Raw genomic sequence first — 23,482 nt, forward strand, 5'->3', positions numbered from 1 at the left:
ATAATTTATATTTTTTTGTGATTGTGAAAGTTAATTTATGAGGTCGTACGGCACCAATTGGGGGAGCGCATTTTAATAAAAGTTGAATGAGGGAGGATTGATGATGCAATGGGCGGCAACGATTTACAGTGGAGACGGGAAAATATTATAGTACCTTTCGAGCTGCAAATTGAATAACTCATAATTACATTTGAAGTTTCACAGTGGAAAAAAAAAATTACTGCAGAAAAAAAATGAGTTAAAATGCGATAAAATGTATGAATAATAACCGGTTAGTACGCAATTGGTATATGCGTTACTACTGATGAATGGACTAATTAACGGGCCAATCAATAAACTTTCAATTCTTCATAATGAATGGAAATAAAAAAACCATTTCAAAATTAATAATTTGGCAGAATGTACAGTAAGAAAAAAGTAATTGCTGGAAATAAGGAAATAAGGGGTGGTATTTAAAAAAAAAATGCCATCACCTCGATTCATTCTCCTCCCCAAACACTGGCGACTTGATTCTCGACGAGTTCGGTCAACTCTGCTGTTAAACTTTGTCCAAACTCCCTCTCAACTCACCCGAAACTACCGCACAAACAGGTGGGACACATTGAAACTGTGTGCGAGGGGGTCCTAGCTAGCAAAAGCCCACACACACCCTCAAAGCGACACGGGGGGGGAGGGGGTTGAGTCGCCTGGCGCCTCGGCCTCTGATACCCCTCCCAACTCTCCCCATTACAGATTATACACCAGTAGATTCAGTAACAGACACAAGCGAGACGCTATTGGAAAGGGGAGGGGGGAGGATTCGAGGGACGAAATTACTCTACCCACACACCCCCATGAAAGCCCTCGGGCTCGTCTATCCCCACCCCAAACACAACCACCATCGCATTTTGTTCTCTCTCACCGAGCAAAAACAAATGATAACGCGTCCGGACGTAGCCTTCAACGTGCCAGAAACCGGTTGAACGTGATGAGATGAAAAAAAAAAACTTGAAAAAAAAAAAACGAAGGTTGAAAACCCGAAGAATTTCTCTATTCAATCCTCAGGAATTCGTCTCGCGCATTCGTTATCTCATTGTTGCTCAATTTATTCATTCTCCAATGGAATGCTGACTGACGTGTTTGTGAATTGTTTTTATTTCGCACAGGTGACAACGATAATACCAATAAAAATTTGAAATGTATGCAACGACCCCATGAAACACTCTCTACGTTACTCAAAGATACTAAAAAGCAATTATTCAATTTAAAAACAATTAATATTGTTGAAATATTCAGAAATGGTACTATACAAGTATGACATTAATGCTCTGTTTAAATGAAAAAATTTACATCGGAAATCCCACAAATTTCCGCCCCCCAACCACCGAAGAAAGTACCAATTACCTCATCATTCCAACATCCCCCTGGGAAAACATAAACGAAATATCTGGAAACGAGTTAACAAACGGAAAAGGGATCGACGAGGGACAGTTCTCACTGTGCTCTAGCTATTAGTTTGCGGATGTAAACACAAGGCGATCACGAATAGTACGAGGATGAGGTGGATGAAGGGGGGGAGAATTAGATGAGCCAAGTTGTAATAGAATGAATGCGATGGGGGTAAAATGAGGGATCGATGGCGTGAGTGAGATGGAAAGTGAGAGGTTGGTAGGGAAGAGGAAGGGAATTTGAGAACTGGCTGGGTAAAGCAGAGTCACGTCACCCCGGCCAACGCAGTCGGGGGTGTGTCTCACCCCCCGGTTTCGTCCCACAGCGAATCAATACAGCTACCAACCGCCACCGCCCTACCCTCACCCACTGATTCGTACACACCCCTTTAACTGCTCTAACCCCCTTTTGCACAATTTCAAAACCCTCTCACTCCACCCCTCCTCTCATCCCTCATCCCTTCATCGTTAATACCGAGACTCTCTACTACCCCCCTTTTGCGCTTATCCCAGAGGCTTCCTTGTTTTCCCCCTCAAGCAGCAACCCTAAAATCCCTTTCAACTACTTGTCTGGGTTACGTGTGTCTGTGTACGTATGGTTCCTCCACTTGTCTGAATTTTGTCCCTCATTCCACCCCCCCCCCTCCCTCACCTCCCACCACTACCCATCCCCCTTCCCCCTCGCGCCATCACTCGACAACTTCCCCTTTCACTTGCACATTCTTCCCTGGGCTATTTTATTTTTATCGCCACTCATTCCCTTTCTCTCTTATTTACCTTTCTTTCACATTTTTTTTTTATTCTTCTTTTGTCAATCCACTGTTTTGTCTTTCTTCTCTCCCTCTCATTCAACTGCTCTACTCTGGTTTTGTTTTTTAACAGTTTCGAAAATTTATGACTTGACAGTCCAACTGAAAACTTTTCAATTTTAAAGTTTTTATTGGTGTTTCGCAAACAGGAAAATTGTTGTTACTGATATACAACATACGTTGAGCTGTATTCATATGCAAATAATCAACTGGTATGAATTGTTTATAAAAAAATTGAAGAGTTTTTTTTGCATGGTTAGACGTTTATTCAGTCGATAGAGTGTCTCATTTCGAGTTTATCCCCTAGTTTTCAATTGGTTGATCCCCTTGAGTTTACCTGTATCCCCCAAGTTTCGGTCGCTATTCGTATATAACAGTCTACTCGGTGTTGGAGTGAACTTGAGAAGTCTTTGGGAATATGATGGAGTTGAAACTGGCGACAGGCCAAAAGTTTCAATGGGCATTGAGTGGTTTCTCGATGTTTGTGTTCATCTTGTGTATCACGTCGATATGGATATTTGATACTATTTGGCATGGATTTTGGGGCGAAAAAGTTTATTAAAAGATTTGTTAATATTCATTGTGATATTTAAATGTCATTACTCTCGCTGGTTTATGAACGATTTTTTAATCCCTCTGACTCGGAATAAGGGGAGTTACTTTTTTCAATTGACCCAGGACAGTATTTGGACACTATTCATGTTATTATTATTCAATATTGTCGTACCCGAATAGGTAAGGGTCTGAGTGTCTGTAATATTCAACTGTATCCAGAGCAATCGCTTAAATTGAATGACATTTGCAAAACTCGGTGGATTCGTAACCTTTTCTCTTCGGAAATTAATATACTTCGGATTGAAATATTTTTCAGCTTGAGAATATTTGAAAATTTATATTTCTTAGTACTGAAAACATTTTTTTCTAACGAACGCAAATATCTCCTCTCAGTGTAAATAATACAACTCTGTTTCTGATCAATTTTCTGTGGTATATCAACTGTTGTCGCTCACCACGATGCTCAAGCTTGATACATTACATAATTCGATAATATGTGTCTGATTAAAATATCGGACAAGTCCCTAAATAATGCATTCACGAAGAACAAGTCAGTGAATGTATAAATAATTCGTCAACTTCATAAAGTTGAAGCCACTCGTGATTATCAAATAATCCTCCCCTCAAGAGGAAGAGCCGAGTAAATTCAATTAATGCGATAGCAACCCGTGATATTTTTGGTCTCTCGTCGACTCATCTTATCGATCTGACACACTGAGAGGTTTGCATTAAAGGGGTAACTCATGATTCATGATTATAATCCAAGAATATCCGGTAATTGGGTATACCTCTGGCGGTATGAATAAGGATAATGGAATTAATGAAGTGAGGAAACTATGGGAAAATTGTGTTTATGTTTCAACTCACCACAACGATAGAGTGCGTCATCAGGCCAGTCGACGACCTCGACCTCCTCGGCGTCATGCCGACAACCTCGCCCCTCATGATACTCTCCACAACTGCAATTATCGAATTAATAATGTTTATTAAACAGTGGAAAAAGTATTTTTCTCTCAATCATACGTTCAATGACTGCGTTTAAATTAGGTTTGTTTGATGATAATGTTTTTTTTTATTTTATGACACGATATTCTGTTATTTTAATCTTTTGATGAACTATGCGGTTAATTTTACTTTCGTGTAATTACTGAATTGACTATTTCAGGAAAACTGTTGAAATATCTTGGAAGGTGATCATATACTGTGTGGCAAGATTCTAATGAAATAAGAAATATCTAGAGATAGGTAAATGAGTTATCAACTTCGAGAAGTCAATTTCTGAAGTCATATTTCTAACAAGACAGATTTGTTTTTACTTCCTCTTTTGAAACCTTCCAGTTAAACTTCACAACAGCTATTGAAACCTCAGCAGACCCTGAGTTGCTGGACATTCAACAATGATGTTATTACTAGAACTTGGGAAGTACAGATTTTCTTCTTCATTTTGTATCATCGGATTTTCATAAAAAATCCTAAAACAGTTGTGCGAAATTTGAATGAAGAAAATAAAAGAATGTGAACTGACCTCCATCTCCAATGAGTCGCATCTGAACAAGTCCCGGATCCTCATTATGATCCTCCAAAACTGTGTCATCTGTCACCGTTAAATCCTGAATGGCAGATAAAAAATTTTTATGTAACACCAACACATGTATTCTGAAATATGTTGTTTACCTTGGTTGACTCGTTGTAACCGACAATAACAGCAGTGTACCACTGTGTTGTACCTTCAGCACGATAAACTTCGACCCTGAAGCCAACAAGTATACTCGGTGTGGTCAGGAGTATTCTCTGGCCATCCTGCATTTCGGCCCATCTTCTCACAGCATTTGCCCACGATACAGAACTCTTGGTCAGTTCCCAGTCCTGCTGAAACAAGAAAGCCACGAAATGTGGGGTTATATTTCGTACTAAGAGAATCAAATATGGATTCCAATACTAGCATTCCCTGGAATTTCCTAAATTCAGAGGGAGAATGCTCGCAGGATTAATAAACTAAACGTTTCACAATTACCATGAACTTTTCACCAAGTTAAATTCAGAAATAAATTCAACTAATTTTTACCCTTCATTAATTTTCTAAACATCTTGTGGCTTATTATCAACGAAATTTCCAGAAAATTTCTGTGCAAAATTTGATCCCTTAAGATAAAATACAGAGTGATTTTGAATGGCAACTCGTCAAGGATGAATTACGATGCTCAGTCACGATTTCGATAAAACTATTCAGCAAGAGCTGAAGAAAGTTGCGTTGATCGATCAAACTTCGAGGAGAAAGTCAACTTTTCGTAGTTTTAAACAACTTTGAGAAGAAGACAGTTTGTAAAAGACGAGGTAGCTGCTTCATCTTGATCAGGAAAGTTTTGAATTTATCGGGTAATTGGAAAGTTCGTCAGAATCTCGAAGGGGATTTAAACTTCAAGGGCTGAAACTTTATTCCCAGGGAATTGATCAATTTCATCAGAGTCCTCTCGAAATTTGGTAATGAATGAAATGCCTCATTGAGGCGATACCTCTACAAATGATTCAGTTTGGAAACTACTCGCGACATGTTACCCGATGAACAACAATAGTCTTCACTGATGGAAAAACTGAAAGGATTTTGTTGCTGGTTAACTGGGCTTTTTAGGCATTAATTCCTTTCCTTCGCCATTAGCGAATTGTGTTAATAGTTAGAAGTTCTGTTAACAACGAGTAAATCCTTCTGTGAGTGTACCAAGAACCGTTAGAGGTTTAAGCAATAATAATACCTTCCACCAGTGCTATTACCCAATTAAACAGTGTTCATTAAACAATGGTTACCGTATTTTTCACCCAATCAGCAGTTCGAGGTGCTTTTACTTAATTTAAGCATCATCTTATGCTACCATTTAGTCTCACCACTTCATCTATGAATTATTTCCTTGAATTATTCAAAAGAAGTACCAAATTTTCCTGATTTTGACTCCAGAACTAAAAATTCATCAATTTAATCAAATCTTTCACTTTCTCGAAAATTCATCGATGAATGAAATGAGCTTCATCGAAGCTATTCATCGGTGGATGATTCAGTTTGAAAAGTACTTGATACATGTGACCCGATCGGCAAAGATAGCCTGCCAAGGACCGTTACGTAGGAAAACGGAGGAATATGTTGGCGCCTCTGGTCTTGGCCATTCTCCAGCCCCAGCATTACCACCACTTATCTTTTTCTAGTACTTCGTGTACAAGTGAGATGGAATGAGGTGAACTGTGCTCACAGCTGCCAGGACACCGAGAGCAAAAAGTAGTTACCCGTGCGCTCGATTTCTTGCTTGCAGCTTGGTTATAGAAGGGATAAAAAAAAAAAGGCGGAAAAAAAAAATGTAATGAACAAGTTCCATTTGTGGTTGTGTATGCGTGATGGTGAGCTGGTTGAACGATGCCTGGAAGACGGTAGAATGCCGTTTATAGTTCAGGGTCGTTGGACTTTGATGCATGGAAATTTTCACAGTGAAAGTTTGTCTTGATGAATTTGTTTTTATAATATACGTGAGGAAATTTATTAGGTCTGAACTCTGAGATGTATATCAAGGAATGTTGGAATGATTTCAAAACACTAATTCCTTCAATCGTAACAATATGTTAACGATAATCGTGAATGAATTCATTTGTAAGAAACTCCTTTCCCCTTGGAGCCTCAATTCGTTGAGATAAAAGTTTTTGGACGGTAATTTCTTCCGTCTTTCTTGTGATAATGCCCCTAGATTCTTGATAACTACAGCTAAAGTTCCTCTATGAATGCTTTTATAAGTTCTTCAAACCTCCAAGAGTCAAAAACTTTCGGATTTTTATGAAATCCGATACAGAAGGTTAGAACGAATACGAACGTTTGAAATGGAGTCTAAGTCTCCCCCACTTGACCAAGTTCTCCAGCAAACTTTACAGAAGTTTAATTACTTGGAAACAATTCACTGGCAAAAAGCTATGAACAGCAGTAAACATCGATTTTTCCCCTCCCTTGAATTTTCCACATTTTTCTTTTTCCAAGCTATCAACGAAATTTCACTTACAGTAAAAGGTCGAAGTTTGCTGTAATCCACGAATTCCAATCGCCTGTCGTGCATGAATTCCACCGGCATCATGTTCTCATCGAGTTGAGCTCTCGACACAAGTGGATAAAAACTCTGCAATTAAATCAAATTAAATGTCATTACAAGCCTTAAAACTTGTTCGATAAAAGAGAATAAAAATCTAATTAATATAACACCCAAGTGCCATGAGATGTTACCAACAATTTTTGTAATATTCTAATGGACTAATTATGCATATCCAATAATGCAATTATTTAATCTATGATGGATTCATGCGCTTCACGTGATGAGTTAATACAATCATGAATTGCATCGAGATCAAACATTCCTGGTTGATACAATCTGCAGTTTGATATCGAGCAATCGTAATTACTACATATCATTTTCACGTCATTATCGAGGGTAATGAATAATCATTCATATCCGCTATTACTGTCAACCATTTTTTCGTGAATTTAACAAAATTTCCATCAGATTATTATCACACTGCATTTGATTTCAGCTTCAATATTCCACGAAAATTGATGGAAATTGTGGGTGAAAATATTCAACTAATTTATTCATTGTTCTCCCGTCGAACCCCACATTTTGCCATTTCTAAAAGACCATTAGACCCTGGACTAGCGATTTTTTTTTCCTTTGCCATTGTACTTGAATTGCACGATTACCCAGCAATAAGGCCAACCAAAAAAATTCACAATAAAATTGATGAGTAATATTCACCACAAATACATGAACTTTCGCTGTACAACAAAATATCCAGTAGGCGTATGAATCGTGGGATATACCCGGATAATTAAATATCTAATTACGATTAGAAGTGAACGCACGTGGGAGCCAACTTGGTGAATCGCATGCGAATCGTTGGCATTTCCGTTTCACTGTTATTCTCCTTATTTTTCATCATTAATTAATCCAGCTACTTGTAGCCACTGAATTGAATAAAAATATAAGCATGAACAACTTACGATTGCAGGCCAAGCAACGGTGGTGGTGTCGGTTGTTGTAGTCCGAATTGATTTGCCGTTTAGACGATGCTGATGATTATTATTTCCTTGATTATTGTGTTGATCAACAAGAAGGGTATTGTGTCGTTGTTCTGGTCGTTCTGACCAACACAGGCCCTTTTCAATGAGAAAAAATGAGAACACAGTATCACGGTGAGGTGACAGCCATTCTCGTCTCTGCCATTCTACATCATCGTACTCTACGAGGACCTGTTGACAATAAGGAAAATCCAATTAATTCAATTGCCCACCAACTGGCAAAATATTTTTTTAGGCAATGAAAAATCATTCCGATCTTGAAAAGAAATTTCAACTCATCACGATCGCATAATTTCCTCAAGACCCAATGAAGATGAGAAATAAATTGTTATGCCCCACCAACATTTACCATTTTATTTACGTGAATCATCACCGAGGGAAAAATAAACCACGAAAATGCAGTTTAAATAACTCCAGTGAATCACAAATGATTCCATCGTTTCCGGAATGCAAATTGACGTTCTCCCCCGGTAGACAACAGTAATTCTCTCATTCTCAGAAATAGCGAGGCAAATTCATGAAAAATTTACGTATTAACCAGACTGCCCAACGGGTCTATCATCTGTGCAAGTGAGTGTTTACATCTTTCATCTATGAATAAGTATGAAGTTGTATATAATTGCGATTACGTTGAATTATTCATGAGACAACGACGACGACGACGACGATGGCGATGGAGGAGTAGGTTGAGAGGTGAAGGCGGCTGAGGTAGAAAAGACAAGAGAGATAAAAGAAGGAAGAGGCGTGGGTCGATTCGCACGCTCGGTTTAGTATCCAGTACTCGTTATATCCGCGTGTAAGACGCGTACAAAATGTATTCAAAGGGTATAATACGAGGTGGGGCACGCGCGAACTAACGAATTGAGATGTATATTAACGAAATTCTCGGGGTCGTTAGGACGTTCAACCAATGAGAACATGAGGAGGGATACTTATGACGTATTTGATACTGGATAATGGAGGATAATTGTTTCAGGGAAGAATTTTAATGATCAGAGGGGATGTAATATACGAAGGAATTCCAGAATTTCAACTACCTTTTGTCAGTTGAATTGCGGAAGAATAATTCTGTGGAAATTCACAGATAAGGAATATAATGGAAATTTAAATGAAGCATTAGTTTTTGTTCACTTCAGTATAATTTTTTTGTTAATTAGTTAATTTGATTCATAATTTTAATTACGTTTAATTTTAAAGAATTTTATTTTATTAATTCAGTTGTAATTAAATAGTTTGTTTGGTACATTATTAATGTGTCAATCATTTTCTCAAATTTGCTCTCAGAAAATTAATAAAATAAAATATGAAAATTAATTACAACTGTGTTTTTAAATTTCAATTTACTTCAACAATCCTTTTGTGAAAAATTAATGAGCGCAGGAAGCATTAGCAGGGGTTAATGAATTTTTAATTCACGTTAATGAGCATTGGTTCGTATTTAATAAACTAGTTTATTAAATTTTAATATTTCATGCGAAAAAAAATTGAATGAGAAATCAATTTCAGTGTTGAATAAAAGTTTCATTACAAACTTCGCCCATAAATCTATTTATTTAATTCGAATAGACTAATTTCCCGTGGGTTTTCAGATGGAATTAATTTCTGGTAACGACTTATGTGTTTGCGAACTAAAATATCATCTTTATCAATGAATTAGAGTACCCATCGTTCATCGGAGGATTGAATTGTCACAACAACAAACTCCCAATATGTTGAATATTTTTTAATCAAAGAAAATATCTTCGAAGATCCTCATTCGTCTTGGAAAAACTCTGATATCCGTTTATAGACGAGTAATTTGATATTGGGAAGCGCCTAGACGGAGAAAATATAAAATTTCTCCTAGAAAATATTGAATTAACCGGATAAAACAGTCAGTCAACAGCACGTTTGGCCATGTAATTTACATCGATCGAGGTATCTTATTTCAGTCTCCCTCTGTCTTGCGTAAACTCGCCTTTGTCAGTCTCACTGTATAATTGCTTTACTTTGAGTGCCTCAGAAATGCACGTGCACGTGAGGTCTGTTGCCAAGAGACCCCACCATCCAATTTCGAAAGGGTAATCCTTTGTATCGGCTTGAAATTCCCCTAGAATTCCTCCCAAAATATCCAGCACAATGTCTAAATCTTTGAATATCACTAACAAGATCAAAAACAATCAGCGAAAAAAGAAAACAATAACATAAAGAAGAGATTGTGAAAAAATCATTGAAAAATGGGCGGCAAAGAAGTTGCACAAGTTCCAACTTTCTCGGCCAGATGTCGGTAATTGTTGGAGCTAAAATTCATGATGGCCGCCATACGAGCCAAGCTCCACCCCCTAGCAACGGCGTGTGTCCCACCTACGCGGTCACCCTGGTAACACCGCGTGATTTTGCAGCCATCATGGCTACCCGACCTGCCTCAATTTCCCCCACCAACGTGGGTTAAATCCATTCGTTTACAATTTGCCACGCTTTTTTCTCCCGCTCCATTTAAAAGTCCCACCTCTTCTACGTGTCTTTTTTTCCAACTGACGGAAAATAATTACGATCCTCAGAGATTTTTTTGAATTTTGGGCGAATGAAAATTGCGTGAAAATAACGTAATTCACGAGTGAAAATAAATCTCCAATAAAAATGATAAATTGTCCAGAAAGAATTACAAAATTCTCCGTAAATAATTTGATATAATTTTTATCCGACTATTTTTCTCGGTATAATAATTTTACAGTACATTTGTTCATTGAACTCCACAGATCTAATTAAAAGTGAGCAATGAAACCAAAAATACTGGATGACTCGTCGGTGAAATATTCGATTTGGCTAACTCGAGGATTGTTCAAACATTTTCAAATCATGACATTTTTATGTAATTTGGAACTGCAAACTCATTCGTCGTGGAAAACAAATTTCTCTCAATTATTTGATGGTTCACGCCCAAATTGAATTTTCGGCTGGCCAGCGTATTGCCAGCTTCAACTTTCCCAGTAATTGACTATTTCAATAAAAAATTTCAACGAATATTGGGGAAGAGGAGGGAGATTAATCAATGAACGTACGATAATTATTTGCGGTTCATATTCAGAATTCCTGGGAGGAATTATTGGTCGTTTCATTGATTTTACGGCCCATGGAATCGTACGAGGGGTTTTGACACATGTCCATATTCCTTCATCAATCTTTGGACTTTCACTGTGTGTAACTCTTTAGTTTCCCGCGCCAACAGTCATACTTCCACTTTCCATCCTCTCCCCCTTTTTCGTTGTTCCCGAGGTTTCAAAGCTTTACCGTCTACCGGTAACTTCAACCTGACGGAAGAATTCGTTCGTATCTCAATTTGTTTAAGGATTGATTTTGATAATTTACACTATAGGCCTGTGGTGCGATCAGAAAAGCAAACGTTAAATTGTTCAATTACATATTGTTCTACTTTTAATATTTTTGGCTCTATGGGATTTGTTTATATAATTCATAATCTAGCTGGGTGGTTCGAGGGTATTTATTCATTGAATCCATAAATCAATTCAAAGGTAATGGAAAATAGTAATACATCAAATCTCTAACGAATCTCGAAATGAAAAAAATAGTCTCTCTGCTGAGTGCAAATCTCCGAAAGAGTTCATTTTATTCAAACATGCGAAAAAAAAATTGAGGAAAAAAAAATTAGAGGCGAGTGAAACACAGAGGGCGAGCGTTATTTCATGACAAAAGATCCCATTCTTTTTTTCTACTTCCTCTTCTGCGCCCTTCGTACCTCTTTTCATCCGCAGAAGCCGTGCATTCGCGAAATAAAATAGGCCAACACAAGACTCCACCCCTCGTTTCGGATGAATTAAAAAAAAAAAAAAAAGAGTAAAAAATATACCTCGAGAGACGTTTGCCCAAGCGCGTGTCACTCATATTTATTTGTTCCAAAAATTACTTATCAACCAAACATCTCGTATCAGATTGAAAAATAATCGGTATAATGAGTCACGGAGAAGCCATCAAATGTCCACAAAAATTCCAGTAAAAATATTGAGTTACATTTCGAGTTCACGGGAATCAAATTTCACACGAGCACTATCTTATTTACGAATCGGGATATGTATGCGAAGTATGGGTGGAATAAAAATGAGAAGAGGGGGATGAAAAATAGCCGGGCCAATGAACGCACCTCCCCGATCCATCACTGGTTTACCAACACCGGAAGTTAGAGGCCACCGTTCGACCTTGCGTCAGTCACCCTCGACTCAACTCAGAGGCGCGCGTGCCAGACACTTGATACATCTGCTTCGATCTGTGTAACCAGGGTGTCATAGAAATTACTGGAGATCAATTGGATGTATCAATGTACCATTTTTTAAAATGCCATTGCGCCCGAAATTTTGTTCATTGAGAAGAAATTAATGGATTTTCATTATTTATTGTGATGAATATCTTTGTCCACAGTTATGAATTTTAGAAATTTTTAAATTGAAACATCAGTTAAAAATTAACTGATAAATTAATTAAGTGGATGACAAATGTCAAACGGAAGAGCTCCTTTTGGCTTCAGAATTTCGTAAAATATACGTAATTTTCATGGAATATTCCTGCTCGTATGCAAATCAAAAAATTAAACAAAAAATCGTCACACGATGATTTATCTCACCAATTCAACATAAACAGTTAAAAAGTAAAAGTGATAAATCACAGGATATGTTAAAAATTGCCTCGATCAAATATTCAACAGATCTCATCACGAATAACACGATAAATATAACGTTGAAAATAATTTAATGTAAATTATAATGCTATCTGATGGAGAAAATCGTGCTCGAGACTTTCCCCTCCATCAGAGACAATGAATGATCGTTGGAGGGCAGCAGAGATCGGATATGGACCCCTTTAAACAAACTCAAACTGTAATATGGGACATTCAAGCTGATGGAATGATATTCCCTCACTCAATCCAGACAGTACCTTTCATTTTCCTGTCTGAGTTCATGGATGCACTGTCAAACGCAAATTAAATGCCCATGAAATTACGAAAAAGGGTAGACAACGGTGGATCGACGATGAATCGGGAGAAAATACCGCGTGCTTGGAATTGCAAATAGTAACACAGGTCGTCCTACACGACCGCGTGACGCACGGTTTCTTCGGATATGTATTTTTAAATGTTAATCAGATGCAACGGTGCTTTTGTGGTATTCGCGGGTATTGTTATTGACTTTTACGGTTGAATCGTAAATATGTGATATGCGACAATTTTAATGATGAAGAATTCCAAGTGAGTTTGCAATAAATGAAAAATCCCAAAAGTAGGAAGTCTAGTGCTTTTAGAAATTTTGAATAACTGAGATGAAACGTTAGAGAGACCACAATGTGATAAAACTATTTGTGATATCTACTCTCAATTGCATCTCAAAATAGTTTTCTCTCCCAAATTCTCATGAACTTATTCAACTCCATTCTATCATAAAATATTCTAAAAGTCGAATGACCTCGGTTAACAGCAAAGAACGAGAGGTGGAAGGTCTTCGCCCCCAAATTGTGAGGAATAATTTTGAATAATATGATGAATTTTTTTTTCCCCTGACGTGAATGTTCCCGGTCCCTCGGGAGATCTGGAAGAAGCTCCTGGGCGTTGGCTCGGTGTTTACACCCAACAGAGTTGGCAGATGATGAGGATCAAGGAGAGAAAAATCAGGATAATATAAGAGCGCTGGCAACAGTTTTACGAGATTGAACAAATAGCTGGATTTGAATTTTCAATGTTGCAAATTTCAGTGCAATTCAATATTAAATTGTGCATAGAAAATTCACCAAAACTGAGGTTTTCATAACCACATTAAATTTATTGTTTTGAGTTTCGAATTAGTGGCTATCAGAAATTTCAAAATTATTCACTTGGAGCTGCTCTAACAATTTTCTAACGGACAAGACAGAAGTACTCCGCAGAATGAAGAAATTGTTGTGAGAGGAGACAGTGGAGACCCTCGAGAATCAGAGGAGATAGGAGAGCTGAAGGATGTGACAGTTGAATTTGTTTTCATCAAAATTCTCATGCACTAGGGATATGTGCACTCTCGGGTAAGTAACCTACCCCTGGTGTATTTATGTGACGACGAAATATCCTCCTTATCTAGGTGGAAATAATACTACCACTGGTGAGAGGAGGGATGAAGATGAAGGAGGAGAAACTCGTAAAGTGGATGTGGAGTTGGGGGATCTCCAGCACTGCAAGCCCTCGACAATGGAATAATACCAATATATCCCCTTCAATTCCCGAAAATATCATCGCAAACCCTCGAGTCCATGAACCATCCCATTTGATCTCAGCAAAAGGAAAGCTATTTCCAGGATACAACCGAGAAATTCCATTTCCTGGACTGAATTCGTTCCTTCGAAGGATAAAAAATATATAGTAGCGGTTGTGAGGGGGAATTGAAGTTGAAAGATTCGATGTTTTGATCGTTCAATTGAGAAGTATGATTTTTCATTGATTGATGAACGGCGTTAAATCGGACAATTCTTGGAATTTTCACGCTACTTTTATTTATTTATTTATTAAACAATTTCTTTTTTTTAATGACTTAATTTCTTCATAACTGTAAAAATCCATTTTATAATCATGAGTTTATACTTTTTTTAAACTACATTCTCACAAAATAATTTTTACTCTATTTCGTATACGTAATACGGACCAGAAAATCTTTCCTAAATTTTCCTCACGCAATTCCCAGAAATAAATTCATCATGCACCAAAAAACTTCTCAAACCCAATAAAATAATCATATTTTTCCCGTGACCGCTTGAAATTCATGAAACACCGTATGACTTCATCAAGAATAAATCTCCAGTAACATAAAAAAAAACGGTAGAATAAAACAAAACTGCTGATCGAATCTGTCGTAAAAAATTGAAATGAAATTGACTGAAATAGAACACTAGCAAAAAAAAAACCTGAGTGAGCCGTTGAAATTCCGATAGTTCACCTTTAACCCAGTCTGAATGCCGGATAGACATATACCGAAGCGTCTACTGTCGAAAGGGAGTGCTGGGCAAAGAATGGCTGAGGGTAGTGTTGAAAAAAAAAAAACACAATTTAAATGTTATCCTTTTGTTGACTATAATATCATCGCGTGATAATTCTCAATAGTTTCACAATTTCCTTGGCCCTCAAAAATCGGCATTGGACGAGAGTTGTTTAAGGGCCGAGGCGTCATTGAACATCGCACCATCCCCTTTAATCCAAAGCACAACCGTGTCGGCATTCCCCACCCACGTTTTTCCCACCATCACCACCAGAGACACGCGGTCGGGTTTCAGGAGAGAGAGGCGTCTGTTGCCTCTCGAAATATTTAACTCTTTTTATTTTTTTCCCTCTCTCTATCAATACCGGAGGCCACAAATTCCGATAAAAAAGTGTCACTTGAATTTTTTTTTTTTTTCACTGGACCCACTCCCTCCCCTCTTCCCCATTCCTCCCTCGACCTAACGGTATATTTTCACTGTAAACGCACCTATTTCGTATTATACATGCTGATGTATATAGCGACAGTGGAGGTAACATAAATTCGGCGGGACCACACCCCTCGCGTGCTCCGAGACACTGGTTGCCTTGACTACGGACCCAAAGGTGCTCTGTACTCACCGATATTTTCATAAATAACATGAATTCATGCATACATACGCCTCTTCCCCAATAATTGGTGATTAGTTGTACTTAACGCCCCATCATGTGTTCCCGTAATTATTATTTTAATTGAAGGGATGAGTAGGGAATGCATTCTGTTGTAGTATAGATAATTAATAATTATTAATTCCCATCACGTATTGATAATTCTGTTCTTTATATATATTTTATTATTTAGTTGATAAATACTCTTGGGTATGTTTGTTAGAATTGTTACGAGTTAAATGGTTTTTGTTCATTTTTCATTGTTAGATATATTTTGATATTTTATGTAATTTGTACGCATGGCCTTTCGTCAATAATGGGTGATTAATAATAATTAGTACCTCATCAAATGTCTCTGTAATTATTCGTTTAATTAAGGGGACTAGGTGAGAATGTGTGTGCGGTTGTAATACATCGACAATTGGCTTAACACTTGTGAATATTTTTCAACAAATCATTATTTTTAATCGATTGAAAACGGGGGTAGATGACAGTACCACACGTTTGTTTTCACTCTTTTGTAATAACAGGTAATTAATAATAATTAACAGTCATCACATGTGGACATTTTTAATGCTTTAGCGAGAATGTTTATTGCTATTGATTCAACGATAAGTACCAAGTAATAGCTGAATTTTTATTCCATTTTGTTTGGTTAAAAAATCAGGAGAAAAATAAAAAATTTCATTTTACGGGAAAACTCATATAATGATTGAAAAATTGTTGGCTTTCAATATCAGAATGTTAAAAAAATTATGAAAGATAAAAAATCTACTTTTTTCGTTTTCACCCCTCACAAAAATGAATGGAAAATAAATAAATTGTGAATGACACGTCAAAATATCAGGTGTTTATCTTCTGACTCTATAGATGCACTTTTCCAAAGATCTCATGTGTCGAGAATCCGAGGGGACGAGAATAGAGTGCTGTACTCGAGTGTTCCATGAAGAACCAAAAAAAAAACACCAAAGAAAAAAGAAGAAAAAAAAAGCGAGAAACCAGAAATAAAAGAATGGAGAGTTGAAACCTATTTTCGCTGCGGCCCTCGAGAGAGCTCTGTGGGAGTCATCCCAAACTCATTTTTCAATTTAAAACGTTAAAAGAAGAAAAACTTGTTCACGCTCAACCGTTCGATTCGGTGTAATTCGATTTTTGTAGAGAATTAGAAAAAAAAAATCCGAGGCAAGTCACGACACTGCATATGAACGATAAAAGAGACTATTGTTGCTATGGTGACCATCAAAGGCGCCGATCAGACAAGAGGGGCTGGCGTTACCTTCTCTATCGTCATTTTTTTTTTCTTCTATTTTCTTTATCGTACACTTTGTTACAAAGGCCACTGCCGGAAGCCAACGTACATCCCGAGAGGAACAATTTTACCGCAGATATTTCGAGTATTCTCCGAGGAATCTTCAAGTAGCTTCAGTTAAAAATGTTAAGTACAAAGAGTAAGAAATTTATTCAACTATCTCGAAGAATAACAAGAATGAGAATCGATAAACACTGGAACAGGTGCAATACGATGGAAATATTTTCTTTATGAGAATGGTAGATTATAACTATTCCATATTACTTTATGGTTCCCTCCAAAATATTGTAAAATTACTCGGTTAAAAAAATTCAAGGAAAATTTCTTAAAATATTCAACAACTTGACAAATAACTTCCATTTTTAGACTTTTCATTTCTTAAAACTGCAAAGTACTGGAAATATTTCCTTGTAAATTTTTCAACAATTTAAAACGTAGCTGATACCAAAGTGGAGATGGACGCATAGGCCTCGCGTACGTGGTAGAGTGGTGAGGGTGAATTATTGATCCCTGTCATACAGCCCTTTTGCCCCACATACCGAACTTCCTCCCCCCCTCAACCCCCCCCCCCCTATGTGACACTGTTTCCCTTTCTTTCTTCTCACCATCCGGCCAAGTTTCTCGTCCAGTACACGTTTTTCCACCACCTCTCCCCCAACATCACACAAAGATACATTAAATATTCACAAGTGTACTCATCTCAGTTCCTCCCAACACCTTGAACTTCTTCGTATTTTCGTTTTCTCATTATTCTCTAATTACACAGCACGTCAGTCAGAATTTTTTTTCCTCTCCAATATTTCGAGAAATGAAAAAAAAAAATGAAGCGCCAGGAGAGGGTGGGATGAAGGTAGTGGGGATAAAAGAGGCCTGACCCCGATTACAGTCCGACCCTCGGCGAACTGAGGCCAAAGAAAATATTTTCGATCTCCCTCGCGCATGGAGTATGCGATAATTGCGGCCTCGGGACGAACCGAGAGGGCCCTCCCGTATACCATGCACGATGCCTGGATTAATGCCTCCAAGGAGAGGAACAAGAATGAGGGGGACGTGTGGATCGTGTAACGGTCGAATCGACAAACCGCTAGCTTCCCTCTTCCTCCCTTTCACCCACCACGATTGATCATTTTTTTTTTTTTGGCAAATATTCTCTCAATTTTTTCGGCATTTCGTGAATATTTTAATCATGGAAGGTGAAGAGACGACACTATTATCAACAAATTTTAGGGGATGGACAGGTGAGTATTAATTTTTAGGTGAGGTAAACCAACGAATGCAATGCTCATGAAAGAAATAATCGTTGAGCCCAAGTGGTCAGAGAAACCAAACGCAGATGTGACAAAAATATGTCGTTTTATTTTCACCCCAGAGTTGTATCGGTGGTCCTACTCTCGATGGCACTTTAAAAACAGATGTTTCGCACACGTCACCAGTCCCAGAGAACTCGAGAGAGAAAAGTTTTGTGAAAAGTTTTTCAAGTAAAAGTAAAAACACAAAATGAAATCAGCGCTACAAATTGTCCGACTATTCTCACCGATGATTCTCAGGGAGAACAAGTCTCACCACTCAAGAAGTCCCATTTACTCTGCTCGTAATTAATTAAAATTTAATTGCTCATAGTTTAATTATGCAAACTACGGGAAACCTCTGAGCCACCGGAAATAACGTTGAAATTTGTTCTGAAAATTATTAAGGGATGAAAAAAATCTCTCGTCTTCCAGTTTAAATAAATTGAATCTAATGTTTCAATTTTTATAGATTAAAAACTTATAACTAAATGTCTAAAAGTATTATTTTGACAGAAAAATCACCACCAGAATAATAAACATAGAATTCAACATTGCAATAACACCTCTTTTGCCACAATTGACTCGACTTATTTCAAAGTTATACGAAATAATCAATCTAAATCAATTAAACATTAATTGCAGTAGTAAATTTCCAAAATGAGTTGACTTATCTTTGGCCTCGTTTTTTGATAAAAATATCTATTAATCAAATATCTGTTAATATTTTTTCTATAATCACCTGACAGTGAAATTAACTAAAAGAGGCCCTGATGAGAATGTCAAAAAATAAATAGAGAATACACCAAACAACTATCGTTTCCCCGAAATAAAAAAATTAAAATTTCTCAATTTTCTCTAAAAATATTATTTTCACTGAAAATGAAAATCAACGCCTGCGCCCATCATCAGAATGAGGGGAATGAAAGACGAGATGACGCGTCTCTTACGCACATATACGTATCCAGAGAGATGTTAGGTATATAGAGTTGAGGGGGAGGAGAGGAGGGGGGGGGGGGCGGGGGCACGCTCCATGCGCACGTCAGGGCCAACGACCTCCGGTTGATGCACACTACATGACATAACGCATTGGGAGCATATCCTAACATGCATGTGGAACACAAAATATGCTTTTGAATTGTCCACAGGCCGAGACATCTTTTGTCAAGAGTCAAAAGGGAGACATTCCTTTCATCGAATCATTCGAGTTTTGTAACTCGTAAAATGGAAAATAATGAGAAGGCATTTCAAAATATTTCTGATAGACTTGCAATTGCACTGACGTTAATTGCGTCCCAAGTTGGACTGATTACAGAGCCGTCTGCTGTGATGAATTGTGGAAGTATGGAGGGGATATTATGTGTAATGAAAGAACTTTTCGAGGTCTGTTATTATTGAAATTCGGGGGAATTAACGGAAATTGAAAGGATAATTCAATTCGTTTGGTATTTAGTTTGAGTTGATAAATTTTCTAGACAGAATTTCTATTATTATTGAATTGCTGAATATTCTCTTAAGAAAATTGACGTACCAATTAAATAAAGTTGAATTATCATGATATCAAATAAAATGATTCATTTAACACCACCAATGGGAGAAAATTGTCGTTGAAAAATCATCATTCAATGTGATAATGAATAAAATCGTTAAAGTTCACTCTAATTATTCATAAAAAATGTGAAAAGTTCAAGTGAATTGTGAAATTTTCCTATTCCTTCCAGCATTCGATAAATTCCCTTCAGCTCGCAGCTGATGCTGGTGATTGCATAAGCCTTTTCCCTCATAAATCCACCCAATAATAAATAGTAAAATTTCATCAATTGAAAACACTTTCTAATCGTTTCCAAATTCACCAAAAAATCCCACTTCAAAAGCCTTCGTGACAAGGTCTTTTAACCCACTCCATCCCCTCATTTCCCAACATCAACTGACGAAAAAAAAAAGCAAATCAAAATTGAAGGAAAGAAATAAAAACGATAACTTCTGCCGACAGAGAAAAAAAAATGCGATGACCTTGTGAACGTGCGGACCGAGTTGCACATTGAATTATGTCTTGTGCACAAGTAACTCTGTCTCTTTCCTTTACTGAAGTGCGTGACGTAATAATAGCTGTGCGCATACCGTGGTGACGTCAACCGGATCACTTGGCACACAAGGACGCGAAGCACGGAGGCGGAAAGACGAATACAAATAGGAAAACAGGGGAAACAATTGATTGTTGATTTCGTCCCTTCGGGTGAAATCAAAATTGAAAGGTAATCGATATTATCGATCCAATTGGCATGGAAAATATTTCACTGACAAAAAACCACAGCAACAAATTTCATTTTCCAATTTGTCTCATACATTTATGTTCTATTATATTATAATGAAATTTTATTCCAAATTTCATTAAAAAATTTTATGAGAGTTCACTTTATATTCAATTCACTGCCACAATTTTAGCGACATGATTAATTTATCAATCGATAAATAACAATCAATTGATGGAAGCTGAAACTACTGTCCTCTAATCCTTGAAAAACTTTCTCCGTAACGCTATACATTTTTGTTTTGTTTATGACGAATAAAGCGCACATAAAGATATCTGGACCAGTGAAATACGAGAGGGCCCACAGCGATAAACCCAAGCAATCTCAAGATAACTTATCTTTTTATTTATCTCATGTTGTACGACGGCATTTGGCACGCGTACTGATAAGATTCCAAGACTCCGAGGCGTGAAAAATACATAAAAAGATGAGTAAAGAAAAAAAAAATGATGCTACATGTACCAGACGTTCATCACCGCGGGACAGAATTCTCGAAGCTCAAATCTCCAATTTCACCAGGAAAAAACGAAAAAAAAAATTGAATAAATTTAAAAAAAAATGTCCAACGTAACACAACATAACTAACAATTCACATTACGTGCATGCCATGCGAACGAGGTATTCCGAGTAATGTCGGTAAATATTCATGAAATATTTTATCTTCACTATAGTTATTTAACCGAAGAATGAAGAATAGTAATTAGTTCCGAGTTTTATACGTATCTCTCGGGCGCAGTTAATTTACGAGTGCGTATACGGTTACTCGGAGGACACGAAGTGGGTGGTTTAACCTTGATAGCACCGGCAAAATAAGAGAATACAATAAAAAAAAAAAATCACATAAAAACATTGAAAAAATCCGGGTATATCTCTAATGAGCGAGAAATATACAAAAAATAATAACAATGGACGGTGTTTCGTATAAATAAAAATTTTTCGGCCAATTAAAAATGCCGAATAACGCGGGGAATAGTCAACAAAAGCCCGAGCAAAATGGAACTGGGGGGTGGGGGACAGGGGGAGAGAAGGAAAAAAAAAAGCCCGGCTGTTTTGTTAAATCTGGGTGAGTGACCTGAGTCCCTGAACGGCCGTCGGCAGTGCCGAGAACCTGTTCTCGTTCCGACCTGTCTTTTCCTCCACCGCTCCCTCCATCACCTGAAAACTTGGTGGATGAACCGAGGGAGCCTACAGCATTGTCTTAGACCTGCTCTGCACATTAGATGAGAAAAAAAAATTTTTTTAAGGGCTAAATAGGTGGTTAAGGGTGTCTGTTTTGCCCCAGTGATTTTTATGGGGATGAAAAAAAATCCTCATTCCTCGAGATAATTTGCTGAATAGTTCGGAAGCTTCTCAGGATGGAGATAACTTTTTTCTTCACTCAATGTGGAATTCCAATTGTACTTTATCATCGACTTTATCGTGAATAAAATCAATCTGCGTGCGGGAAAAAAATTATCAATTCATTCAATCATCCAATGTAATTGATGTAATCATAACCTCAAAGAACTGATGAATTGATAAGGTCTTCACATAAAGAAAGAAATCAATCAGACAAGTTATATTTTGTCCAAATAATGTTGCCACAAATATTAAATTCACGAGAGAAAATAAACCGCTTATGCACTTATACATAATTTAGTACCGAACATTCACCATTTGATTGCAAAATTTTGAATTTCATTGAACTTTCAGTGAAACGTGAAATTTCGTAATGTTTTCCCCAGAATCGAATTCAATGTCAAACATCCTAAAATTACCAGTCAACTGTCCCTGAAATTCCATAATTTTTTTTCCAAATGCACAGGTGCCAAAACGTGCAATCACATGCCCTCCCATCATATAAATCATCAGTACATACCATTTTTCACTTATCCCCACCCCAAAGCCTACCGACATTAACCGAACTGATCAAAGAGCCCATTTGCCTTTCCACTTTTTGGCCCAGACGACTGAGTTCTCTCCCTCCCCCCTCCTGTCCCATTGAAATGAATATCTGTGGGTAGTGAACACTCTCCCGTCCGCAATTCTAGTCTAAAAGGCCGCCCACATGTGCTGCCGCACAGGTGGTGAACTCTTGATCTTATTCACCTCTCCCTTTTATTCCCCGCGTTTTTATACTTTTTTTTTTCACCCATTTTCCTCTACTATTTACCAGTGAAAAATGCCTGAGTCCGAGTGCTACACAGTAGTATAACCCAAGATGGTTATGCAAGCCGCTTTCTACGCGCAGGACTTGGAAACTGGGTCGGGTAGGTATTGTTTACCATGAGCTCTGTACCAAACGAGACGGATTCTCTCTCCACCAATTATTCAAACACACTCTTCAGGAGGAAAAAAAATTAAAATTTCATATACAAACGACTGCTAATTTTTAGGATAGTCACATTATGAATATTTTCCAAGTTAAAAAATTTCAATGAGAGTGAACAATTATAATATTCAATTTTAATTATTCAACTTCGAGTATTTTAGCTAATGATTTTATCCATTATCGTGTCATTAAGTAAAGATAGGAGCAAAGTCTATCGACTTCTAGTAATTCCAATAAAGTTCAGAAAATTCAATTGAATTTTCCGTAATAATTTCATGAAATTTATGACCTTTCAGTAATGGAATTAATTGATGTTGCAGTCTAACTAAAATTTGATAAAACGTGTCAAAAAATATTATGAAAAATATCAGGTGAACATTTTTAACATCAGAATTTTGTCCTCCATCTAAGAAATCATACTTTTTTCACCTTTCCCACCCTCTGAATTTTTAACTTTCCGCTGAATTTTCGTGGGAGTGCGCGTGGAGAGCAAATCGTAGGAAAATAGCTCGCGTTACATTCACGTAAGGGACCTCGTGGGTGTCTCAATTGCGTAATACATGTTCTTGTGTATGTAGTGGTAACTGTTAGAGCTAAACGTTTAGTTGTGCCACGAGAAGGAAAGAATTATTCAAATAGAGAACTATTTGACTTGATAATTATAAATTACTTTTGCCCAATTGTGTACTTTATTAACGGTAATCTGTATTGTTACTGGGTCGTGTTGTGATATTACCTGTACACA

General features: G+C 37.3%; 1 protein-coding gene and 1 long non-coding RNA gene across 4 annotated transcripts in view; one reads left to right on the top strand and one right to left on the bottom strand.

Annotated features, from left to right (window-relative positions):
• The window catches only part of LOC135168598 (probable JmjC domain-containing histone demethylation protein 2C), a 97,723-nt gene that overhangs the window by 68,095 nt on the left and 6,146 nt on the right, over positions 1-23,482 (bottom strand). For all 3 annotated transcript variants that reach the window (XM_064132970.1, XM_064132969.1, XM_064132968.1), the window contains exons 2-6: positions 7,812-8,060; positions 6,823-6,936; positions 4,466-4,657; positions 4,317-4,401; positions 3,659-3,750 (exon numbers count right to left, since the gene is read on the bottom strand). In XM_064132970.1, coding sequence (XP_063989040.1) covers positions 3,659-3,750; positions 4,317-4,401; positions 4,466-4,657; positions 6,823-6,936; positions 7,812-8,060 — 732 coding nt within the window. The remainder of the gene's footprint in view (positions 1-3,658; positions 3,751-4,316; positions 4,402-4,465; positions 4,658-6,822; positions 6,937-7,811; positions 8,061-23,482) is intronic.
• On the top strand, positions 2,286-4,316 carry LOC135168603 (uncharacterized). The gene is made up of 3 exons (XR_010300062.1): positions 2,286-2,448; positions 3,957-4,036; positions 4,130-4,316. It is a non-coding gene; the product is annotated as an uncharacterized LOC135168603 (long non-coding RNA).

This window comes from Diachasmimorpha longicaudata, chromosome 13, assembly GCF_034640455.1.
Source record: "Diachasmimorpha longicaudata isolate KC_UGA_2023 chromosome 13, iyDiaLong2, whole genome shotgun sequence".
NCBI lineage: Eukaryota > Metazoa > Arthropoda > Insecta > Hymenoptera > Braconidae > Diachasmimorpha > Diachasmimorpha longicaudata.